At 38.6% G+C, this 21,102-nt stretch overlaps 1 protein-coding gene across 5 annotated transcripts in view; it reads right to left on the bottom strand.

Annotated features, from left to right (window-relative positions):
• ICE1 (interactor of little elongation complex ELL subunit 1) overlaps nt 1-17,978 on the bottom strand; it is a 36,569-nt gene extending 18,591 nt beyond the window's left edge. The window contains exons 1-12 of one of the 5 annotated variants that reach the window (XM_027899330.1): nt 17,854-17,978; nt 17,021-17,079; nt 15,536-15,570; nt 15,076-15,094; nt 14,220-14,331; nt 13,184-13,260; nt 10,189-10,219; nt 8,334-8,423; nt 8,026-8,065; nt 7,881-7,937; nt 6,144-6,233; nt 6,008-6,061 (exon numbers count right to left, since the gene is read on the bottom strand). In XM_027899330.1, coding sequence (XP_027755131.1) covers nt 6,008-6,061; nt 6,144-6,233; nt 7,881-7,937; nt 8,026-8,065; nt 8,334-8,423; nt 10,189-10,219; nt 13,184-13,260; nt 14,220-14,331; nt 15,076-15,094; nt 15,536-15,570; nt 17,021-17,079; nt 17,854-17,934 — 745 coding nt within the window. In that variant the 5' untranslated portion in view covers nt 17,935-17,978. Of the gene's footprint in view, nt 1-6,007; nt 6,062-6,143; nt 6,234-7,880; nt 7,938-8,025; nt 8,066-8,333; nt 8,424-10,181; nt 10,220-13,183; nt 13,261-14,219; nt 14,332-15,075; nt 15,571-17,020; nt 17,080-17,621; nt 17,826-17,853 lie in introns of those variants that run through there. The other 4 variants (XM_027899329.1, XM_027899331.1, XM_027899332.1 and 1 more) reach the window with 4 other exon arrangements.
• Between the last annotated feature and the right edge of the window lie 3,124 nt (nt 17,979-21,102).

A 21,102-nucleotide genomic window follows, 5' to 3' on the forward strand; every position in this document is an offset into this window, starting at 1 on the left:
CTTGGTAGGACTGAAGGTCCATACAGCTCAATGATTTATTTCAGTCTTTGCCAATAACTCATGGTCATGAAAAGCAGGACAGCATGCAGTGAAATTCCCCATTCAGGCTGTAATTCTCAGCTTAGAGCAGCCTGCACCTGTACTTGCAGGCCAATTGTGATTATACCCTGCCATAAACACAGTAAGGGATTTCTTAGCTATGGTCCTAGTTTATGATTTAATAAGCATGTGCTTTTAAATGGTTTCTTCTTTAAATTTCAGTATCGAATCTAATTGTACAAGATTCTGTCTTCAACGATATAGCTTAGTCAAAACTGTACCCTCCATAAAAAAGCCCCACAACATACCTATGCACAAAGCAATTTGAACCACTAAGACAAAGAGCAGCTGACAACCCTTCCAAGATAGGCAACTATACCAGTTTTACACAGTTATTTTAACAGCAAGAAAGCATGTCGAAATTCCTGTGTGATTCTTTGCAGTGTATATTTTTCTTACTACTTTTCAAATCAGTTTTTACTATTACACAGAAACTGATTTCTTATGTACGCAGACAAAACACATTGTCCCAGAAGTCTAAGCATTACAGTCAAATAATTTAATTATATTTGTGCTAAGTACTTCTAAAACAGAAAAGATGGCCCAGTTTTTTGAAACTTGAACTCTTTCATTTGTAAAATAAAAACATTACCTCCAATTAACAGTAGAAATCAACAATCCAAAACCCAGTGTGTCACATGGAACTAGAATCTACTCTGTAGAATTTGCAATTCTTGTATGACATTTTATGTGTGATCTTGTTTATAATGCTCACGAATTACTGGACACAGAATTAGCAATATTCAAGCAAGAGATCAAGTCTATTCTGTGTACACTCGAGTACCATCTGTAGTGAACCACTTGGACCTTGCAGCTAAATTTTGCCTTAAACAGGCTGTTTTAGAATTAAAGGAGAAACAGCTGTTAAGCAATGGATACTGCAGAGGCGGGGTAGAGGTTTTTGTGTGTGGGTTTTTTTTTTTTTTTTTTAAAAGCCAGTTTCTCTCCTGCACTGTTCAGCTGTAAAACTCTAAAAAGTTTACTCAGAACCCTTGCCAGGCACACGCAGACACACATACTCTCCACCCCTTGCTCAATGCTGCAAGACTTCCAGACTTCTGGAAAGAAGACTGTGCATGCCCAGAACCCCTCCTGGAAGAGGTATTGGGGCACTTACTGGAAAAATCAGGGCTATAAAATCCCCAATTTTTAATGCCTATGCTGGCCCCCTCCTCCGATGGACCAGGACTGCGTATCACAACCACAGACTGCAATCACCCACGTGTCACTGGAGCCATGGGTAATAATATCTTTCTGCCTCTAATCTCTATTTTTCTCTTTTCAATTCCTCTCTCTTACGGTGATCATACACTTCAGAAGTGTTACACACTTTCCAATCCATGTTCCAATCCATTACATTTTTTTCCTAGTCATGGTTTCAAAGCAGTTGTTCTAATAAAATCCACTGTTATACTGGTTATTTAGCATTGTTTTGCTTTAATCCACCCCAAGGGATCCTTTAACAATGAACCTGGTTGCCCTGCCTCAGAAGTGGGTCACCACACCATCCAAAAGCACATGCACAAAATGGTTTTGAGCAGAGGATATATTGATTTAATTGGCACAACTTGCATTCTGTTGCAAAAATAAAAAAAAGAATAATGAGCTTAATTACTGCTCTGCGCTAATCCACTATTAGAACGTGCAGAACGTCCTGAAGCAACATCAATGTTAGTATCATATTCAAAACTATTAATTTAATAGGTCAAAATAACCTCCTCAGCCATCAAAAACCTCTAGGCATATCTGTCGGTTCCACTGAAAGAGTAAATTAGAAAAAACTGATCAATAACCCTATTTCAAAGATCCATCTCAGTCACTTCATGTAGCAACTCTGTATCTAAATCTCAATTGCTGCAATGGACACTCCTGGTGGAGGGAGAAACTGCACAGCCTAAATGGCCTTAGCACCTCATATTCCCCAAAGACAAGTAAACTCTGCTATCTCCTTTGCATCTTAGAAGTTTTAAGAGCATATATTGTTTTATAAAACTATTTATAAGCTATGGTCACAGAGCTTCCAGGATGGTTCTAAATTTTCTCATGGAAAACCTAGATTTCTCTTTCAAAATGAGTTCCATTAGATGACACAAGAGAAAAGGAGATCCTACACAAGCAGAAGCAAAGAAGGAAAGTTCAAAAGGTGATTCCCTTTTAGATTTCTTTCATGTTGCTTTGTACTAATCAGTTCAAAGCTCAGAACTTTCTCCACACTGAAGTGGGCAGCAACACAGTTAAATACTTTGCCCCTAGAAGAACTTCAGTTAGGCAATTGGGAAGTTTTCTTTTCACGGTGAACTACACAATAGTACTTTATCAGAAACTTTATGTCCTATCTATACTCCCAAGATCATACACCTACATCAGGCTCAAGAACACACAATCCATTGAAAAGTTTCCTCCAATAAATGGATCAAAGATTTCTGAATAACTAAGAGATTCTCCATCCTTCTCTACCCATCCCTTTCCAACCCAGTCCCTGACAACAGTGAATTTCTTTAGGAATGAGATGCTTTTCGTGTAGTTACCCCTTTAACAGTAGGAAGAGTTGTCAAAGCAATTTTTAAAGGTTCAGGACATGCCAAGTTTCTCTATTGCAAATGTCAACTCTTTGGCACCTTGGCCAGAACTTCAGGTCCAGGAAAAGAGCTACTGATATTAACCCCATCTCACTGAAAGAATCCTCTTAAAGATCATATTTCACAGACAAATTTTACATTATCCAGGGAATCTTTTATTATGTCACTTACTGAAATTATTAAGTTCTCTCCTGAAATCTACAACCTGGAATCTGGTTCATACAACTTCAAACCCTTACACTGCTGCCTCTTCCCAATTCTGAGAGAAGATAAAGATTACTCTGATCTGAAAACTCCATCAAAATCTATCATATACTGCTATACCTTCCTGATGTAGAATGGAGAAAAAAGAGCAGAGATGATATAAGCAATCCAATGCTAACATTGATTGCCTTGGTACTAAACAAATTAAATTTCACAACACAAAACTTCACTCCCTGTTGTAGGGCAATTCACTGTTGCAAGTTGCCCTCTCCTCACTCCAAGCAACAAAGCAACTTTCTGAACCAAGTCTTGTGGTTTTTTCCTCTCAAGAAGGACCAGATTAAGATGTTGGGTATTTTATAAAAATAACTAACCTAGCCATAGAATTTCATCTGATTTACAGCAAAACCTCATCACAGTGACTGCAGATGCCCAGCAATAGCAACTGCACACTTCTTCAGAATAAACAGTAATATTTCTCTGAGGAAAAAAAAAAATCCCTTCACAGAAAGTTTTTATTGCCTTGACAAGAAGGCACAATTTTTCAACCTGTTTCCAATTATGTGAATTTCAGGATGCTTCACAGACTAGTTGTTCTTTGGAGCTACAGACAATGTCCTGTTTTCTGAAACAGCAAATCCATATGAAACAAGTAATTATGGTGAACACTGCATACATGAAACTAAACATGCAGTGCTACACTATGGTATCTATCAAGATGTTGAGAGATTTTCATAAGGTCCTAAAGACAGAAAAGAAATCTGCTTCTCAAATCAGCCACATTCGGTGGACTTTAATCTCAGGACCATAAAACATACACATGTCCCTAGGGATTCCTTCTTATCTTTGTATTTTACATTTAATGCCACTGCCTTGTATCTCCTTTTACCTGGTATTAGAGTGGACACCAGGGACCTTTAGTGTGCTCCTTTCCATCTCTGCTTTTAAGATCTACATGCAGCTTTTCCCCTATCCTGGGTTCCCAAATGAAAAAGATGAGCAGATAAGATGGGTATAGCTCTGTAGTAAGCCAGATTTAGCTCAGATCCCAGTTACACATACCACTTGAAGAGGTACCACTGGACATGGTCTTGTCATTTCCCCTCAGTTCATCTCACCATAACACATGAACACAGCATGTTAGAGAATCCAAATTACCAAAGGCTTCAGCTGCAAGGATCTTCAAAAGCTTCTTCACATGCTCATTAACTATGTAGGAGATTTTATGCCCAAATTACATGGGATAGAGTTTTCCAAAGACTAAAAAACCATGTTATTAACCTCAGATTATGGCCTAAGGTTACTGGTCTGATGGTCAGATGCAGGTACGTCAAATTTATTACTGTGTATTTGTAACAATACTACCAAAAGCTTTTAAATTATGTTTGCAAAAACCACGTTAGCCTATACGGCTTTCACAACAGCACATTTGGACACGTTGTGAGTCTTCCAGTTTTCATACATGAACACATTCTTCAACAAAGCCATTCAAAGTGGTATCCACCTTGGTGGAACAGAGAAGGTCTCGATCATAATGCAAAGCTTTGGGTATTTTACAGCACACTTGAGTGTACTAAGAAATCAACCATCAGAAGTACCTTTCTGAAAGGCTAGATCCAGGCAGACAGATGAACTGACATTCTCTAGAAAATATATTACCATCAAGCTGATTTGCTCTCTAAGTTGAAACCATTATAATATAGGACAAAAAATTAGGGAAAACTCATTATTATCCTTTTTTTGCTAGAAGATCGCATCTGTAAATATAAGCATTTTTAATTATGAATCCAAGGTAACAGTCACTTCCATGAGAGGCTGAATAACAAGGTGGCTATCCTAGGATTGAAGAGGGGAAAAAAACTTGAAAGTAACCGAAAGTGAGGTATGTTTTTATGATATCTAACCATTCCAACAAAAGCATGCTTCAAGCTCAAAACTTTCTCCACACTGAAGTGGGCAGAAAGAGGGACTGGCTAGAAGGGACTGTTAGTGTTATCTGTTTCCTTTTATGAAAGTACTGAAGTTTCCTTAAGAAGATATGAATAGGAAAGACAGGACAGCACTTCCACAATCTAAAGTTCCCCTTGTGCTGAATGGCAGGGGGATAACACTAGAACCTGATACCCCTAAAATTACACATACTTAAAACTCTTCAGTTTCTTGTGCTTGTTCTTGTCATTTGATTGATCCTTGATAAAGATATTAAATTCAGAATATCAGGGCACAACTGTCTAGCTCAGTTTTGGAGATGACGCCACAGATCTGCTGCATTAACCTCATGGAAGTGAGGTTGATTAACAGGCTGGTCCACGTATTTTGATACCTCTTGAGTAGATTCCATTGGAACACATCTGAAATTATATTCATTGACATCTACAGTGGTAGCAAATTTTCAGACTTAACGGGGTGGGAAGACAGAATAACAATTCACCCTCAAACCTCTTAATACAGCTAGGTACCTAGCCCAGACAGTATCCCTACACCTTGAGTTACAACAAGTTCAAAATAGTAGATGAACTAAAAGAAAAATTTAAAGATTAATAAGCACATTCTGGAAAGGCAACTACTGAAATACTTATGCCGTTTCAAGGCACCTATTATCCTTGAGTGTAGAAATAAAATTATATCCGTTTATGTACAGTTAGAACAGTTCAAGTTTGCTGTGAATATGCATATGAATAACTATTCAGATTAGTTCATTATTACACTGAATAAAATGTTACAATGAATAAAATGGAGGTAATGGCTTTGTAAATTTTACAACCCAATTATGTTACCATATGTTTGTTCCAAACTAAAAAGAGCACCTATATCCTGTAATTCACGTTATATACTACAGAGTTTATAGTGATATAATAATTAATAGTTTAAACATGAGGTCAGTTTTGACTACTTAAAAAGAGTTAAAACAGCTGACAGGAAAAGAATTTGATTTTTCAATTGCAACAACAGATTACAATAGCTTTTGATTAAAAGAACGTTTAAGTTTATTTGGCTGTTTAAATTAATATTTGAATTATTTTCAAATATTCTAATCATACATGTACTTGACCAAGTAGTCACCAAGGAAAGTATTTAAGTTTTTCAAAAAAGCGTTATGCCAACAGTACTCAACTTGGACCCACCTTCTGTGATAGCCAGTCTTCTTTTTTCAGACCATGTCTTATCCTGAATAGAAGCTGTAAAAAAGTACCAACATTTATTTTTGGTAGAAGAAGAGAGAGCTTTAAGACAATTTCAAGACTTTGCATGCTATCTTACCCAAGACAGGTTGATTTTCCTCATTCTCTCTTTTTTCTGTTGCACTGTCAATGCACATCCAGAGTTCTTCTAACAAGAGCCTCACTTTTACTGTAAAAATAAATAAAAATCTTTATTTAAAATAAATTGAGAAAATTTAACTAAGAAGTTATATTTCTTTATTTTTACTCAGAACACCGACATGCCTACAACAAAATACAAAATACTCACAACAAAAATTAAGACAAGGTACAAGCTTCAGAAAAAGAGAAATGCTAGATCCCATACTGGTCATATCCACAGAGAAGACTAAAGGAACAGGGCAAGAATGCTCTAGCTTTTCCTTTTTATAGCAAGCACTGCAAAAACTTGTAGCAGCTCCTGAGTAAAATGTAAAAGTAGATTTGAATGTAGCACTAGAGAAATTAAATAGCTTTCTAAAACAACTCAGCTGACATGAACATAAATGGGGGAGGAAACTTCTAGGCAGATTTATATCACACTTATGCTTGCTCTTAGGCTTATCATGGAGTAATAGCACCATGTATCTGCATTAATTATCAGACCCCAACATCAGGAGACCCTGTCTAGAGTCCTAACAGCACCATTGCTAGTTAGGACTAGCTAATGACTAGCTAGGTGATGTCAAACAACCTAGTTTCAGAGACAGAAGGGCAGGGGGAGGAGGAAAAACAACCCAAAACCTCAGTAAAATACACAAGCACCTCATCTACTTATGCCAAAACTATAATCAGATTCAACAATCAGGAACAGAGACTATTGTTTTTGTACCAATTCCATTAAGTCAAAGGCCACAGCAAACTGTTTTATGAAGAGGCATGTTAAAAAAATTCAGCATCTAAGAGGAAAAGCTGCAAAATTTTGCTTAGCAGCTATTAACAACACTAACATTTTCTCATTACTAATTAAACTCTTCTGCTATTTGAAGGTTAAATTAGTGCTCAGGTATTAATTTTCCTGTTTTGCCATGAATTAAAAATGAAAAGATGAAATTCAGTACAATTCAAAAGGAACCAAAAAAATATGCCAAGACACAGGAACTGACAAGGTCTACCTTTTTCAGAAAATTTAATTTCTGCAACAAACTTATTGCAAAGCAAGAAACAGAACAGAGAGGTTCTTTTGCCTCAAAATCATCAATATAAAAACAATTCAAATGCAATACCGACATTTTAAAAGACTGCAAAAATACAAAAAATAAATTTGCTTCAAGTTTGGCTTCAGTACTTTAGAGGAAGTTTAGAAGGAGTCTGCTCCATTACAGTTACATTCAGATTATTTGTAACATGTATTTTAGATCATTAGGGGGAAAAAAGTCAACAGGATAAGATACACAGCTATAGCTCCTGGATTTCCACTTGATTTACTGATCCTCATACAGAAATTGTAGCAGATTATACACCCATTTTGTCCTTCACGATTGCAATGAGCTTAGAAGACAAACAGATCCTTTGTATTTTTCTTGGTGTTTGCATTCTGTTTTGTAATTGCACATCAACTGACTTCACATATGCTCATGGCAGACTAGTCCTTTTTACAAATCCAGTCTTTTCCTTATTGCAAGACTGAAAAATAGTCATGTTAGTCCTTCATCAGTGTAATACACTCATATCAACCACATCTGTTCTTACAGCATTTCCGTCACTATCCTGTTTCCAAAAATGCAACTACAGAAGAGTTACAATAAATTCATAATGATTGGTTCCACACAGAGAACAGTCTTGCAAAAAGTCTTACCTTTGTCTATGTCTGTTTTAAGATCTTCACTTGAACTCTGGGTCTCTGCATGTTTAACTATTAAAAAGAGGAGAGGTGGAAAGGAAATGTTCAAATGGAACAATACCACATACAAATCTGAAGGCAATCAAAGGTAAACACTTACCTTTTCTGCACTTCTCTTTAAATACACCATCAAGTTTTCCCTGTTAAAATTAAAAGGTATTAATTTTTTATGCCATACATAGCTTGTAGAGCATCTACTCTTAATGAGCATGAAATCTAAATCAACATTTCAAAGATCATTCTTCAGCTGGAAAATTTCTATCTCCAAAGGTGGATTTCCATGTTTAGTTACTCAATACTCCCAATAAATGTAATTTTACTGTTTCAGTATCTCTACTACTAGTAGTTTCCTTTCTTTCCCCTAGAAATATTTTTAAAAGCTTCACCTAAAGACAAGGAAAGCCTTACTTGTGCCTTCTTAAGCTCCTTTTCAAGCCTTTTCTTTTCAGTTTTCAGTTGTCTGAACTCCTGTGTATGCTTTGTTGCAGCCTCTTCAAGAAAAATGAACCAAAATTCAAGTTAGAAACTACACTATGACGGCCACTAATTTAAGTAATGCCCATCACTTTGATTGCAAATCAAATTACCAGAAAAAATTAAATACATAGTGTGAAATACAAATCTACTAAAGTTATATTTTGGGTCATTAAGACAACAACTCATACATAGTATGTTGTCTTCTATTGCATAACTACTGTTCTGAACTACTGCAATACATTTAAAAGTTTTCTCACTTACATGCAAGAATGAAGAGTGGGTCATACTGTAATGATATTGTACCGCAGAACAATATACACAAGTGAAAAAATGAAATAAAATTAAGAATGAGGTACAGTGGGTTTTTTACGTGCTTGATTCTCTTATTTAAAAGAGGGCTCTCATTCAAAGATGAAAACACCACAGTCAGCTGCATTAGAAAGATGCAGATAGCACTCAATACTAATAAACAGAGAAGAGGATCTTCTCAATGTCTAACAGACACCTTGGAAGACTGCAGATGGGTGGAAATAGAGAGTACAGGGTACAGAGGATTGAATGTGAGATTCCCAGGACCGAAAAGACAGAGGGAATTTGCCTACTATCAGATCAGGTAACAGAAGAAAGCACATTAAAAGAAAAGGTGTTAAAAAAGCATTAGAGGTGGTAGGCTGACGAAAAACAAGGGTAGCAAAATTTCATATTGACAAAAGATATGAGGTCTGGGATATTTAATGAACACAGAAAAAAAACCCCAAACACGTAAAATAGTCACTGAAATTGGACCTAACACAAACTCTTTCTTGGTATTTTGTTCTAGTTCTGGCAGAATTTGAGTTTTTGGAGGCAAGTGTGTATAAAAAGCTGGCTGTCCTATAACGGAACTCCAAAATTCTCATCAAAATGAACACCTTGTACCTGTACTTTAGCGTGGGATTTGGGAGGTTTCTAACACTAAGATACAAGTCTCTCAGATCGCTGTATTTTAAACTGTGGTAAGCACAGCTGTAACCATGCAATGAATGCAAATATTTGCCTTGCCAGTTGACAGTACAAGTGAAGTATCAGAAAGCTTTATGCATATCCATCTTCTACTAGCAAAACAAGAAAGCCACAGTGCCATGAGGCAAATGTTTTATCTCTACTTAAACACAAAGCAAACAAACAAACTGACCAACCAAAATACAAGTGCCAGAATATTTAAAAATCAGAAAATATGCACCAGGTTCACCATATATTTAAATATTATTACAAACATGACTAGAAAAATTCTGTCAGGATTATTAGAACACTGAAGCACATGCCCTACCAAGAAAGGTCATTGAACTAGACTTAATTAGTCTGAGAGGAGAACAAAACAAATCTTAGAAGGAATCCAAGAACAGCTTTCCTGTAGAAGAAGGTATCAAGAAGATGGAATGAGACTCTTCACTGCTGTATGGTAGACATCAGGTGTAAACTGAAACAAGAGAGCTTCTCACTGGTCATAAGGAAAGACATGTCAGTCATGCAGTGAATCAAGTTGCCTGGACAGGCTGGTCAGATTCCATCCTTTGAGGTTTTCATGACCAGAAGCTCCCTTCCAACTTGATTTATGCCATGTGCCCAAGATACTCAGCAGAAAACATTCTGCAGGGGGGAGCTGATGTAATTCCACATATTATGGCCCTGCCTTGCTCCTTGAGCCTCTAAGTTAAAGTGGCAATTACTTCTTTGGATAGGAAAAGAACCAAGAGATTGAGTTGGACAACAGTACAGTAACACAATGTAGAAAGCTACCTTCAAGCTTTTTCACTTTTGTTTCCAGTTTCTTTCTCCTGTTAAAAAGAACACATAAATAGATAATTTTTTAAACAGAATCATGCTGCATGAAAAGCCAGAAAAATAATAAATCTAGCCATTTCAGAAAAAACACACTTCCTATACCCAGGACCTATGAGACCACCGCATCCCTGTAGTTGAAAAAATAAATCAGCCGCATGTTGCTGTCTTTCTCACACAAACAGTTATATCTGAGTTTGCTTTTAATAGGGTCAATCCACTAATCCAGGTGCATAAATATGCCTTTAGCTACATCTTGGAGTTAGAAACGCAATAGCAGACAACTGCTCTCCGTTTTTTGTATTTCTATAATGTAATGCAGACAGGTTAGTTTTACTCCTTAAAAACAATTAAGCCTTGCTTACAACGAATAGTATCTAAGCAATGTGATAATCAGGAATAGCCTTCAGGATCACTCATGTCCCACAGCTTTTTGTTTACAATATCCAAACAAAAAAACCCAAACAAGCAAAACCCCAAACAAACATGCCTCCTGAATAATTTTGACTTTAGCATTTCCAAACCTACCTTATATGTAAAACATACACAGAACTGGAAAATAAATAAGTAGACAAGTAAATATTTTTATTATTTTCTTCTGTTATATCCCAATATCCCAGAAATTGGTTTTAAACTGTTGTGACAGAGAACTCTTTCCTGACAAACACATGCTCACTGATCACATTCATGAAGCAGACTACAGTTCATCTATTCTCCATATTAAAACCTATGTAATGGATTGAGATTTACAGTCTAAGCCTTTTTGGATGTGCAGGCTTTAATTATCACTTCAGACATTAGGTGGAATATATTTGAAAACCCACAGGATGATTGACCACCTTTTGCACGTTCAGTAGTCAAAGCATTTATACTATAAAGTAATAGACCAATGATCTTGTGCCTTCTCAGTCTGAAGAGGTTCATACTTACTTCCCTATATGATCGCTTTGACAGTCAAGCCATAGATAAGAATTTCAGAAAAAAATTGCTCATAAAACATCTTTGCAAAGAAAAAAAAAAGGGAGGGAGGAGGAGTTGTCCTTTAGAAAACAGGAGGTAAACTTCTGTTTCTCTATAAATTATCTTCTAAACAATGCACAGAAGCACTGCACCTACAATGCATGGACAATGGAATCAAGGTCAGTTAACATGGGAAGACTATAGAGATGCTGTTTGCCATTGAGGGAGAAGATTCACACAGCCAAAGCTCAATTAGAATTCAAGCTGACCAGTACTCTAAAGGACAACAAAAAGGGCATTTCAAAATATCTTAACAGCAAACAGAGGACCAGAAATAACATTGGTCCATTGCTTGATGAGGTCAGTCACATCACAAACAGGGATGCAGAGAAGGCAGAGATCTTTAATGCCGCCTTCACCTCTGTCAGTCATCATCTCTCATCAATGATGGGTCCTGAGGACCCTGAGACCTGTGCTGGAAGACCATGACTGGTAAACTGATAAACTCCCAGACAACTCTGAACCTGTTCAAGACTTGCTGCTCAGGTGGACACACATTAGTCTATGGGGCCTGACAAGATTCATGCCAGAGTACTAAAAGAACTGGGTAATGTTAGCACAGGACCTCTCTCCATTACTGTTCAATGGTCTTGAGCATTTGGAGAGGTCCCAGTCAACTGGAAGCTGGCATATGTCCCAGTTTTCAGGAAGGGTAAGAAGGAAGACTCTGGTAATAACAGGCCTGTCAGTTTGACTCCAATTACTGGTAAAATTATGAAGGTTACCCTGGGAGTTACTGAAGAACACTTGAGACAGTGCAGTCATTCGTCTCAGCTACGTTGAGGAGGGGAAAGTCTTGTTTAACTAATTGATTTCCTTTTATAACAAGGTCGCCATATCTCCTGTACAGAGAAGTTCAGAACTGGGCACAGTGCTCCATGTCTGGCCTCACCAGTGCTGAGCAGAGGGAACTGATCCCTTCCCTGCTGGTAGCACCAAAATAGCTTAAAAACACCAAAATTAAAAATCATAGCCAGCTAACATGGAAGTAAGGAGTCCCCAGTGGCAGTCCCATCGGGATGTGTGTTGGAACACATCAGAAATAAGAGCTACTTACAAAAAACAGCAGAAGGGTCTTAGAATTCCAAGTTACTAGAGAGCAATCACTGTTTTTGATAAACGCAAAGTGATGCATCTGGAGAAAAATAATGACAACTACCAACTCATAACACCCAGCTATATTTTAGCTGGTTCTCTTTTGAGAGCACGAGCACCTTTCCAAACAGTATAGAGAAGCCACAGTTCTGTGATACAGGTAATTTAGATTAGAGGGTTAAAAAGCAATTAGACAAGTTCATTACAGTATTCATCAAGAGCTGTAAGGAATGATAGTACACACATATGCTCCGGGCAAGGAAGCCTTGGAGTGACTGCTTAGTGGAAAAACAAACTGGGAATTATCAAGGCACAGCTTCAGAATATTCTGTACTGTGATAGAAAAAACAGCTTCTGCACTTTTGGTGCCAAATCCCTTCTGCTCACTTCCAAACATGGCAGACAGCTCATCCTAAACTGCTGAGTTGTTTCTTTAAAACCAATTATTTTAAGGACTGATTTTAGTGCAGACCACTTTGATAATATAATTTCTCTATTGTCCTCAGGGACGTATCAGCACAACTCAAATGGATGGAAATAACAAAAAGCCAAGATTAAAATCCACTTAAAACTGGAGAAACTAAAGCTTTTTCTTAATCTCATCCTGTTCTTAAAAAACTTCTGCTAAACAACCACCAAAAGCTACTTCAAGACAAGATAATAATTAAACTAACACTGCACCCAGGTGTGTTTGCTACAAAATTTAAGACTGGCCTTCCATCAACTCACTGTTGTAAGAACCCATAAACAAAAATGGAAAGCGTAACTAGCTAAAGTATAAGATCAAGTTCCTGAATAGGTAAGAGGGGGAAAGAAAGGTAGTGAAAAAAAGAAGCATCACTCACATAGCATCACTGTTTACTATTTCTTCTTTAATTTTAACATATTCCAGTTGACTCTCACGATAAATCTTGAGAGAGCTCTGTGAAGAAAGAAAGGAGAGTTAAAATATGTCCATACTGAGGAGAAAAAAAAAAAAAAGTCGGCAGACACCTTACCTAATTCTAGTGCATAGCCAAAAAAGTATATTCCATAAGAAAACAAGCAAATTGAAATGTCCTCCTTTAACAGCAAAAGTTATAACAAACAAATACATAAACCTCTATATGTTTATCTATCTTTTGAGTATGTGCCTCAACACCTATCTGGATAGGAACTCAAAGCTGGCATCAAGAGCACAACTATTATACACCATATGCTTTTTCTGGAAGTGTCATCAGGACATCAGCTACGAGCACTCGCTGAAGGAAGATATTTAAAACCAGTTCTAACATGGAAGACAAACTAGGTACAGCGACAAGACAAATATTAATATCCTGCCTTGTACCATCATGAAAAAATACACAAAAAGAGGGTGCAGTATTTTTCGCAGAAATAATAGTTAAAGTATAGGAAATACATATATTTAGGTGATTTGAACAGCTTTTCTCCTGTAGACTAAATCTCAGGAGAAATGGAAGAGAAATTAGGGATAAACTCTAGAAGCTAATAATGTAAAAGCATATGTTCAAAATGGTAACAGAAGCATAACCTATTCTGCATAGACCCTCTTTGCACCTTTTCAGTAGTACAAGTATTCAGTATTCTGATAAGATCAGAACAGAAAGCCAAAGGAATCTGTGTGTTTCTCCTTCCTTCCTAAGTGAGGAAATAAAAAAAAATAATCTGATCAAAAATCATACAAACTACAACAGTCTAAACTTTTTGCCCCTCTGAAACCTGCTATCATTTAATCAATTTCACCTAAACCCAGAGCTGCCTGTTCCAGTGAGCTGGAAATAACAACTAGGCTCATTAAAGTCAGCTTCATTAAGATGAGCATTAAATATATACATTTCTTCAATGGAAAAAGTGCAAGTCATTTAAACCTTACAAGCACACCTTTTTCTCTTCCAACTCCGCCTTCAAGGAACCCAGCTCTTCCTGGCACTTTTCCAGAGGCAGAATTTTCTGTAACATCTGCTCCACTTGGCAACGAAGAGCAGAGATCTCTCTGAAACGGGATGTGCAATTAAAAAAGGAGTTGCCAAAAACATAGGTGCTTTCAAAGGTAATATTCTGATTCTTCAGTCAAGTGTTTTCAGTATTTTGCTTTTTTCCTATGGAAAAAAATGCTGCGAGAGATACCTAAAAGCTTTTAGAGTCTCAGTATTCTCATTTTTCTATCCAATGTTTAAAGAAAATTTAAGATCTGGTTAAAAAACATTATACTGAGCCTGAAACTAGATGCAAGCAGATGGCACATGCCACATAGCTGTGCTGCCTACACTGGTAATAAGTGTCTCTGCCTACATATTGCTGTAAAATAGGAGCAGAGTCCAACTGCAGTATTCTTCACCAGGCAGGATTAAATGCTGCCTCTTCCTCTATAATCAGGTAGAGTAAGCAAGGGCATGCAGCCATAACTCTAAGGCAAAACGCTTCATACAAATATGGCCACCTCAAATAGGCTTACATTTAACCACCACCAAAATATGAACTCCATATCTCTACTTGGTCACTTCAGACTCTTACGTAACATAGGAAAGAATCCCGCACAGGTACTGCAGAAGGACAAACAGATTCCTCTGCTTATCAAGGGTACCTTTGCTAACTACGGCCTAGGAAGCACAGTAAAAGGACCATATTAAATGCTCAGCTGAGACCCAGGGCTGCTGCTATTACAGCATGAGACTCCCAAAACTAACCACAAGACTGAAAATATAGCATCTTTATTAAACAACATATATCAACTTACCGTTCAGCAAATTGAAGTTGTAATCTCTTGTTAAGGTAGAAATTAAAAACAGTTCATCAAATGTCCTTAAATGTTATTCAACCCAATTGCCACTCGCAAAGAAACATCCAATAAAGACTTCCTCACACAAAAACTCCACAAGACTTGCACAATTAAGTGTTTAATACATACATTTCAATACACTTGAAGTGAATAAGCAGAGCTGCTTCTGTTATGTGGAAGAAAGAGTCATTCTCAGCAACACAGATTTCAAATAGACCATCTTGAACCAGACACAGGCAGATCTAAAGTGGATAGTTTTAATTCCAAAGGCCTATTTTCTTTACAAAACCTACCCAGTTTGTTCTTCACTGGAGACATCACCTTTTAACTTAAACCTTAAATAAAAAGTCTCAAGTACTTTTATAAGAAATGTTATAAGTATACTAATTCTGTAAGGACACTAATAGACAAAGGATATCAGTGCATTTCTGTTGATATTCTGTCAGCAAACGACTGCAAGTAAAGAAAAAAAAGACATTACTAATTTTCTCTCCTAATTTTGACAATTATGTCTCAGGATACCTTTCCTTTTGCTTTATAGATAAATACAGAAAGTGTAAGATTGGTTTGCATTTTCTGATAGTAGTCAATACAACCCTTTTGTTTCATTAAGCTATTCAAATTAAGCCACTCAAATCAGACTGCTTTGAAATAGAAAAAACTCACTGAATTACATTACTTCGTAGCCACTAACTCATTGCAGTTTTTTAAAAAATAAACATACTGTTTAGGTAAAAATTTATATACATACATAAATGCATAAAAACATTTAAAATTATATACATATATATGTATATACATATATATGCATAAAGATTAATATACATACATATATTAAAAGATACATATATAACATGCTACCAAAAGGATGTTTTCCTAAAAAAACAACACATAAATCTCAGAAAAACATTTCAGAAGACTCTAAAACGCCTTAATCTTTACATTATTCTCCCAGGAGCCATAAGAGGGTAATGCCCTGACCCAAGAGGAACAGCACCAAGAAAAGTAATTCTTTCCTTAAATGCTTTGGTTTTTAAGAACTGTGAGAAGAAAGGACAAGAAAGAAAAATACCATAGGTATTACGCCAGGACAGAAAGGGTTGCATTACTTTCTCTTGCAACAGTTAAGAGTAAGAGACAATTCCCACAAGAATTGTGTGCATTGGCAGAAGGAAGAGGGATACAAAATTTGGAGATCAGAGAAGGAATCTCAGAGTAAAGAGTTTGAAAAAAGGCTCCCAGTGTATGCTCTCTTAAATACTCTTTGGAAACCAGAATGCAGGACTGGAATTTAGATCTCAAGCCAAACTGAGATGCATCTGGCAAAGGGTACATAAGAAACCAACCATTACAATTAGAAGAAATAGCACAGATATTAGGTCATATTATGGAGGTATACATAACATATCTTGATATTTCATTCCATACAAGCATATGTTGATGGGTTTTGAGAAGAACTACAAGAAATCACATAAGAGAAGCAAGCTATAAGAAGTATTTTAGAACCTTACTGTTCTGAAAGATGTTCAGCTTCAGTTTTCATATTCTGATATTTAATCAACAGCATTTCACACCTTAATGATCAGACTTAATTCTGTTTAAAAGGTTCATTACACATCTGTACTTGACTTTAGTTCTCATATTCTTCAGAAGAATTAAATAAATGAACACAAATAAATAATAATATAAATAAATGAAATAAATCTCTTCAAAGAACTGCTTCTGCCTATACTTAGCCCTGCTACTGCCATTACATACCGATGCTTTAGAGCTTATATTAAAGAAGTCTAAAAGTTTAGATTTAGGACCTGCTCATGAAGAAGTTACTTTAATTTTGGAGCATTTAGTGTGGTGTAAGTAACCCCAACCCACCAAACAAAAACACACGTGCAATTGTACTTACTCTCCGTCAATCATTTTTTGCTTCAGTGCAATTAATGCAGCTACATATTCATTTATATTCTGTAAGGAAGAGTCTCAAGTCGGTAAAGAACTTACGCCCCAAAAAACAGTACTATCTACTGTAAATACCCCTAAGTTGATTGCTAATGTGGTACAGAACACAATAATCTTTATTTTAGTCCTTTATTACTAAATCATCAAAGGTCTATTTGTTTAAATAAACGAAGAGAATACAAGCTGCACAAGAAAGTATGCATACTTAAATGAGGCCTTACTACAAAAGCTGTTCAAGCGTTGCCTTTGCGGTAGATTCTATGCTAAATCCCCGTAAGATTTCCCCCTCAAAATTCAATTAAGCTTTGGCAGAATATTAGCAATAAACATTAGCTCACTTGAGTCAACAGATTTTTGCAGATTCTCAATCCATGTTCATTCTAAGCGTGTCTTATGGTCTCTCAACAGGGCCTTCCCTTTATTAAAAGAGAAACAAATATTGCCCAAAGCATAATATTATAAAAATACACGCTCGCTTAAGAGACCTCAAGGAAGGAAGTGAATTATAACAGTCTTTTCACTGCACCGAAGCAAAGCCAAAAGGATACGCCTAAAAATTCCCAGGCACGCCGCAGAGACCTGAGCTACTTCTCCACATTTCGCCCGGCTAAAGCTTGACACTGCTGCTACTTTTACAAAGCCCGTTCGCCACACACCCTATCCGTGTCACCGCCGCGCCGGGAGCGGTGACTGCGGGACCAGGGACTTTTCACCCGCCAGCGGCCCGGCGCGGTCCCACTACCCCGCTCCAGCGCCACAGGGAGGGCAGCCCGTGTCTACCTGCTGGAGAACACCGCAGTTGGCGCAGGCTCCGGCGGCGGCCGCAGTCCCAGCCGGCGGCGGCGTCTCCCCGGGCATCATCGTGCCCGCCGCCGCGCCTCTGCACCGCCCGCGTGCGTCAGAGCTGCGCCACGGCCTCAGCAAGGGCCCAGCTCGGCTTCGCCTCCTCGAGGGTAACGCCAATCGCTGCCTGAGTAGTGGCAGCGGAAAAGACAGGAGAAGGTGCTCTCTGCAGAAACAGACGTTGAAAGCAGCCGGTGACCAGCGACTCAACCGACTGCAAAGCACCCATATCTACAGAGCCCTTACACCAGCGCGTTATTTTATCTTCTTTGAGGTGCGGGCACTTGTGCTGGGCACTCCTGCGGGCGCAGGGGCGGGACAGGGCAGCTCCTCTCCTCCCGGCGCGAGCAGGGGGCGGGGCCCGCGGGCCCGGCGGCGGGCCAGGCCGGGCCGGGCCGGGCCGGGCCGGGAGCGGGAGCGGGGGCGGGGGCGGGAGCGGGCCGGGCGGGGGGAGCTCTGCTGAAGCCGCCATTGCCGAACACTGGCCCGGCGATCCGCGACAGGGCTGAGGCGAACCGCCCTCGCCACCCTCTCTCGGCTTCTCTTCTGGAGAACTAGAGCTGCCGGCTAGATATGGGCATACTTAGCTGTTGCTGTTCTCTGACACACACACTCCGAGGTTTTAAAGTGGGAGTACACCAGTTCAGCCCACTAAGCATCTTATGGGAGCATGATACTGATGACAAAAGATCAAACTTTTCCTTTCATTCAAGCATTTGTAAAGAGGCTTTCAAGGGCAATATTTAGCACACTTATCATGGCTGCCTGCATCTATCACTTCCACAACATCTTTCTATAGTGAGTGAGCTACGGTAAGAGTTTGTAGAATCACAGAATATTTTAGGTTGAAAGGGACCTTAAAGATAACCTAGTTCCAACTCACCTGCCATCGGCAGGGACACCTGTTTCTAGAACAGATTGCTCATGTGTTTCAGTCCATGCTTTCGATCACTTAAAGGCACAGATGTTACAGTAGTAACTGCTGCGTTGTTCCACACTGTATTACTGTTGAGGTATGATTCCATCACATTATTTCCACAGCAATCTTTTGGTATTTTGTGCACAGGACAGATAGTTGCACACAGTGTGAGTTAGTTTGTGATTTTTTCTATTCAGCACGTGTTGTTGGACTTTATTCACTGAATGCTCTTTGCAACATTGCTGATGCTTACATTTTTACTCTACCTGGAACTTTATCTGGCTCAGTTATCCAATTGCTTGTTCATTGTCTTCCTTGTAGTTTGTACATATTCCTCAGAGGAATCAATACTCATCTCTAGATCTGCGGACCATGTTAAATCTTCTGTCTCATGAGGAATATCATGTACAGCTGTGCGGTTATCTGAAGACATTGGAACTTGTAACTCCTTGATAAGTGCTCTGATGAAATACAGTATGTCAGGCGTTCTCAATCTTTCTACTTTGAGAGCTTTACAACAGCATAATAAAATAGTCATTAGAGCAGCAGTAGAGTTTAAGTGTCAGTGTCACTGGAATGAATTTACCCTCTTGGGGAAAGTTCCCATGTGAAGCGCCCTTCAAAAAGAATGAAGCTGAGCACTACTGATTTTAGATTTGAGAATTTGGGGCTGTGGTCAGGTCAGGCAACAAGGCACTTTATTAGGTGAGTTATTAAGGACAAGGTTCTGCAGAAAGATATCACACTATATCTGAAAGAAATTAATAGATTTTTTAGAACAGTGTTTCTTTTGACTCTTCATGCTTAAGTGAAAATGTTATCAAAATTTTGTTTTAGCATTGACGATGTCAAAATTTTCTAACTGTTTTGACATCACAGAATCATTTAAGTTGGAAAAGACCTCCAAGATCATCAAATCAAATTTTTGACCAACCTCCAACCAACCTTGTCAACTAGACTGTAGCACTAAGTGCCACATCCTGTTGTTTCTTGAACACCTCCAGGAATGGTGACTCCACCACCTTCATGGGCAGCCATTTCTAATGCTTTCCATGAAGAAATTCTTCCAACCTGAATCTTCCTTGGTGCAGCTTGAGACTGTGTCCTCTTGTCCTGTCACTGGTTGACTGGGAGAAGAGACCAATCCCCACCTTGCTACAACCTCCTTGTAGTTGTAGAAAATTACAAGGTCCCCCCCGAGCCTCCTTTTCTCCAGGCTTAACACCCCCCAGCTCCCTCAGCCACTCCTCATAGTGCTCAAAGGTCTTCACCAGCTTTGTTGGCTCTTCTTTGGACACACTCCAGCACCTCCATGTCCTTGAATTGTGGGGCCCAGAAATGGACACAGAACTCAAGGGGCAGCCTCACCAATGCTGAATAGAGGGAGGTGATCACTGCCCTGGTCCTGCTGGCCCTACTATTTCTGATACAAGCCAGGATGCCATTGGCCTTCTTGGCCACCTGGGCACACTGCTGGTGTATGTTCAGACAGCTGTTGACCAGCACTCCCACATCCTTTTCTCCTGGGCAGCTTTCCAGCACTCTTTCCCTATGCTGTAATGCTGCATGGAGTTGTGATCCAAGTGCACAACCTGGCATTTTACCTTATTGAACCTCATAAAATTGGCCTCGGCCCATCAATCCAACCTGTCATACTCCCACCCAACTTAGTACTGTCCATGAACTTACCGAGAGTACACTCGATCGCCTCATCCAGATCATCAATAAAGATATTAAACAGGAGTGGGCCCAGCACTGAGCCTTGGGGAACATCACTAGTGACTGGCCACCAACTGGATGCAGTACCATTCACCACTGCTCTCAGGGCCTGGCCATCCATCCTGTTCTTCAACCAAGTGAAGAAGTGTCCAAGCTGTGGGCTGCCAGCTTTTCCAAGAGAATGCAGTTTCAAAGGTTTTACTGACATCCAAGTAGACTACATCTGCAGACTCTCCCTCATCCACTAGGAGGGTCACCTGGTCGTGAGAGGAGATGAGGTTGGTGTCTCAGTTTAATTGAGACAAGGGTCTTTTGCTGAGGATGGATTAGGAGAAAAAGACCCAAACCTTCTTCTCTAGCAATTATAGATTCGAAATTAAGAGGCTCCGATTGAAGGAAAGCAAATTATGGAAAAGGGAAAAAGAAAAATAACAGCCCTTTATTAAGTATGTGTGTATTAACGTAACACGAGGGAAAAAAAAGAAAAAAAAAACCAAGTAAAACAACCAAACAATACCCCTATACCCACCAATAATCCCCTTCAAGAA

The sequence above is a fragment of the Empidonax traillii genome, unplaced genomic scaffold, assembly GCF_003031625.1.
Source record: "Empidonax traillii isolate 1590-97213 ecotype Southwest subspecies unplaced genomic scaffold, ASM303162v1 scaffold659:size354235, whole genome shotgun sequence".
Lineage (NCBI taxonomy): Eukaryota > Metazoa > Chordata > Aves > Passeriformes > Tyrannidae > Empidonax > Empidonax traillii.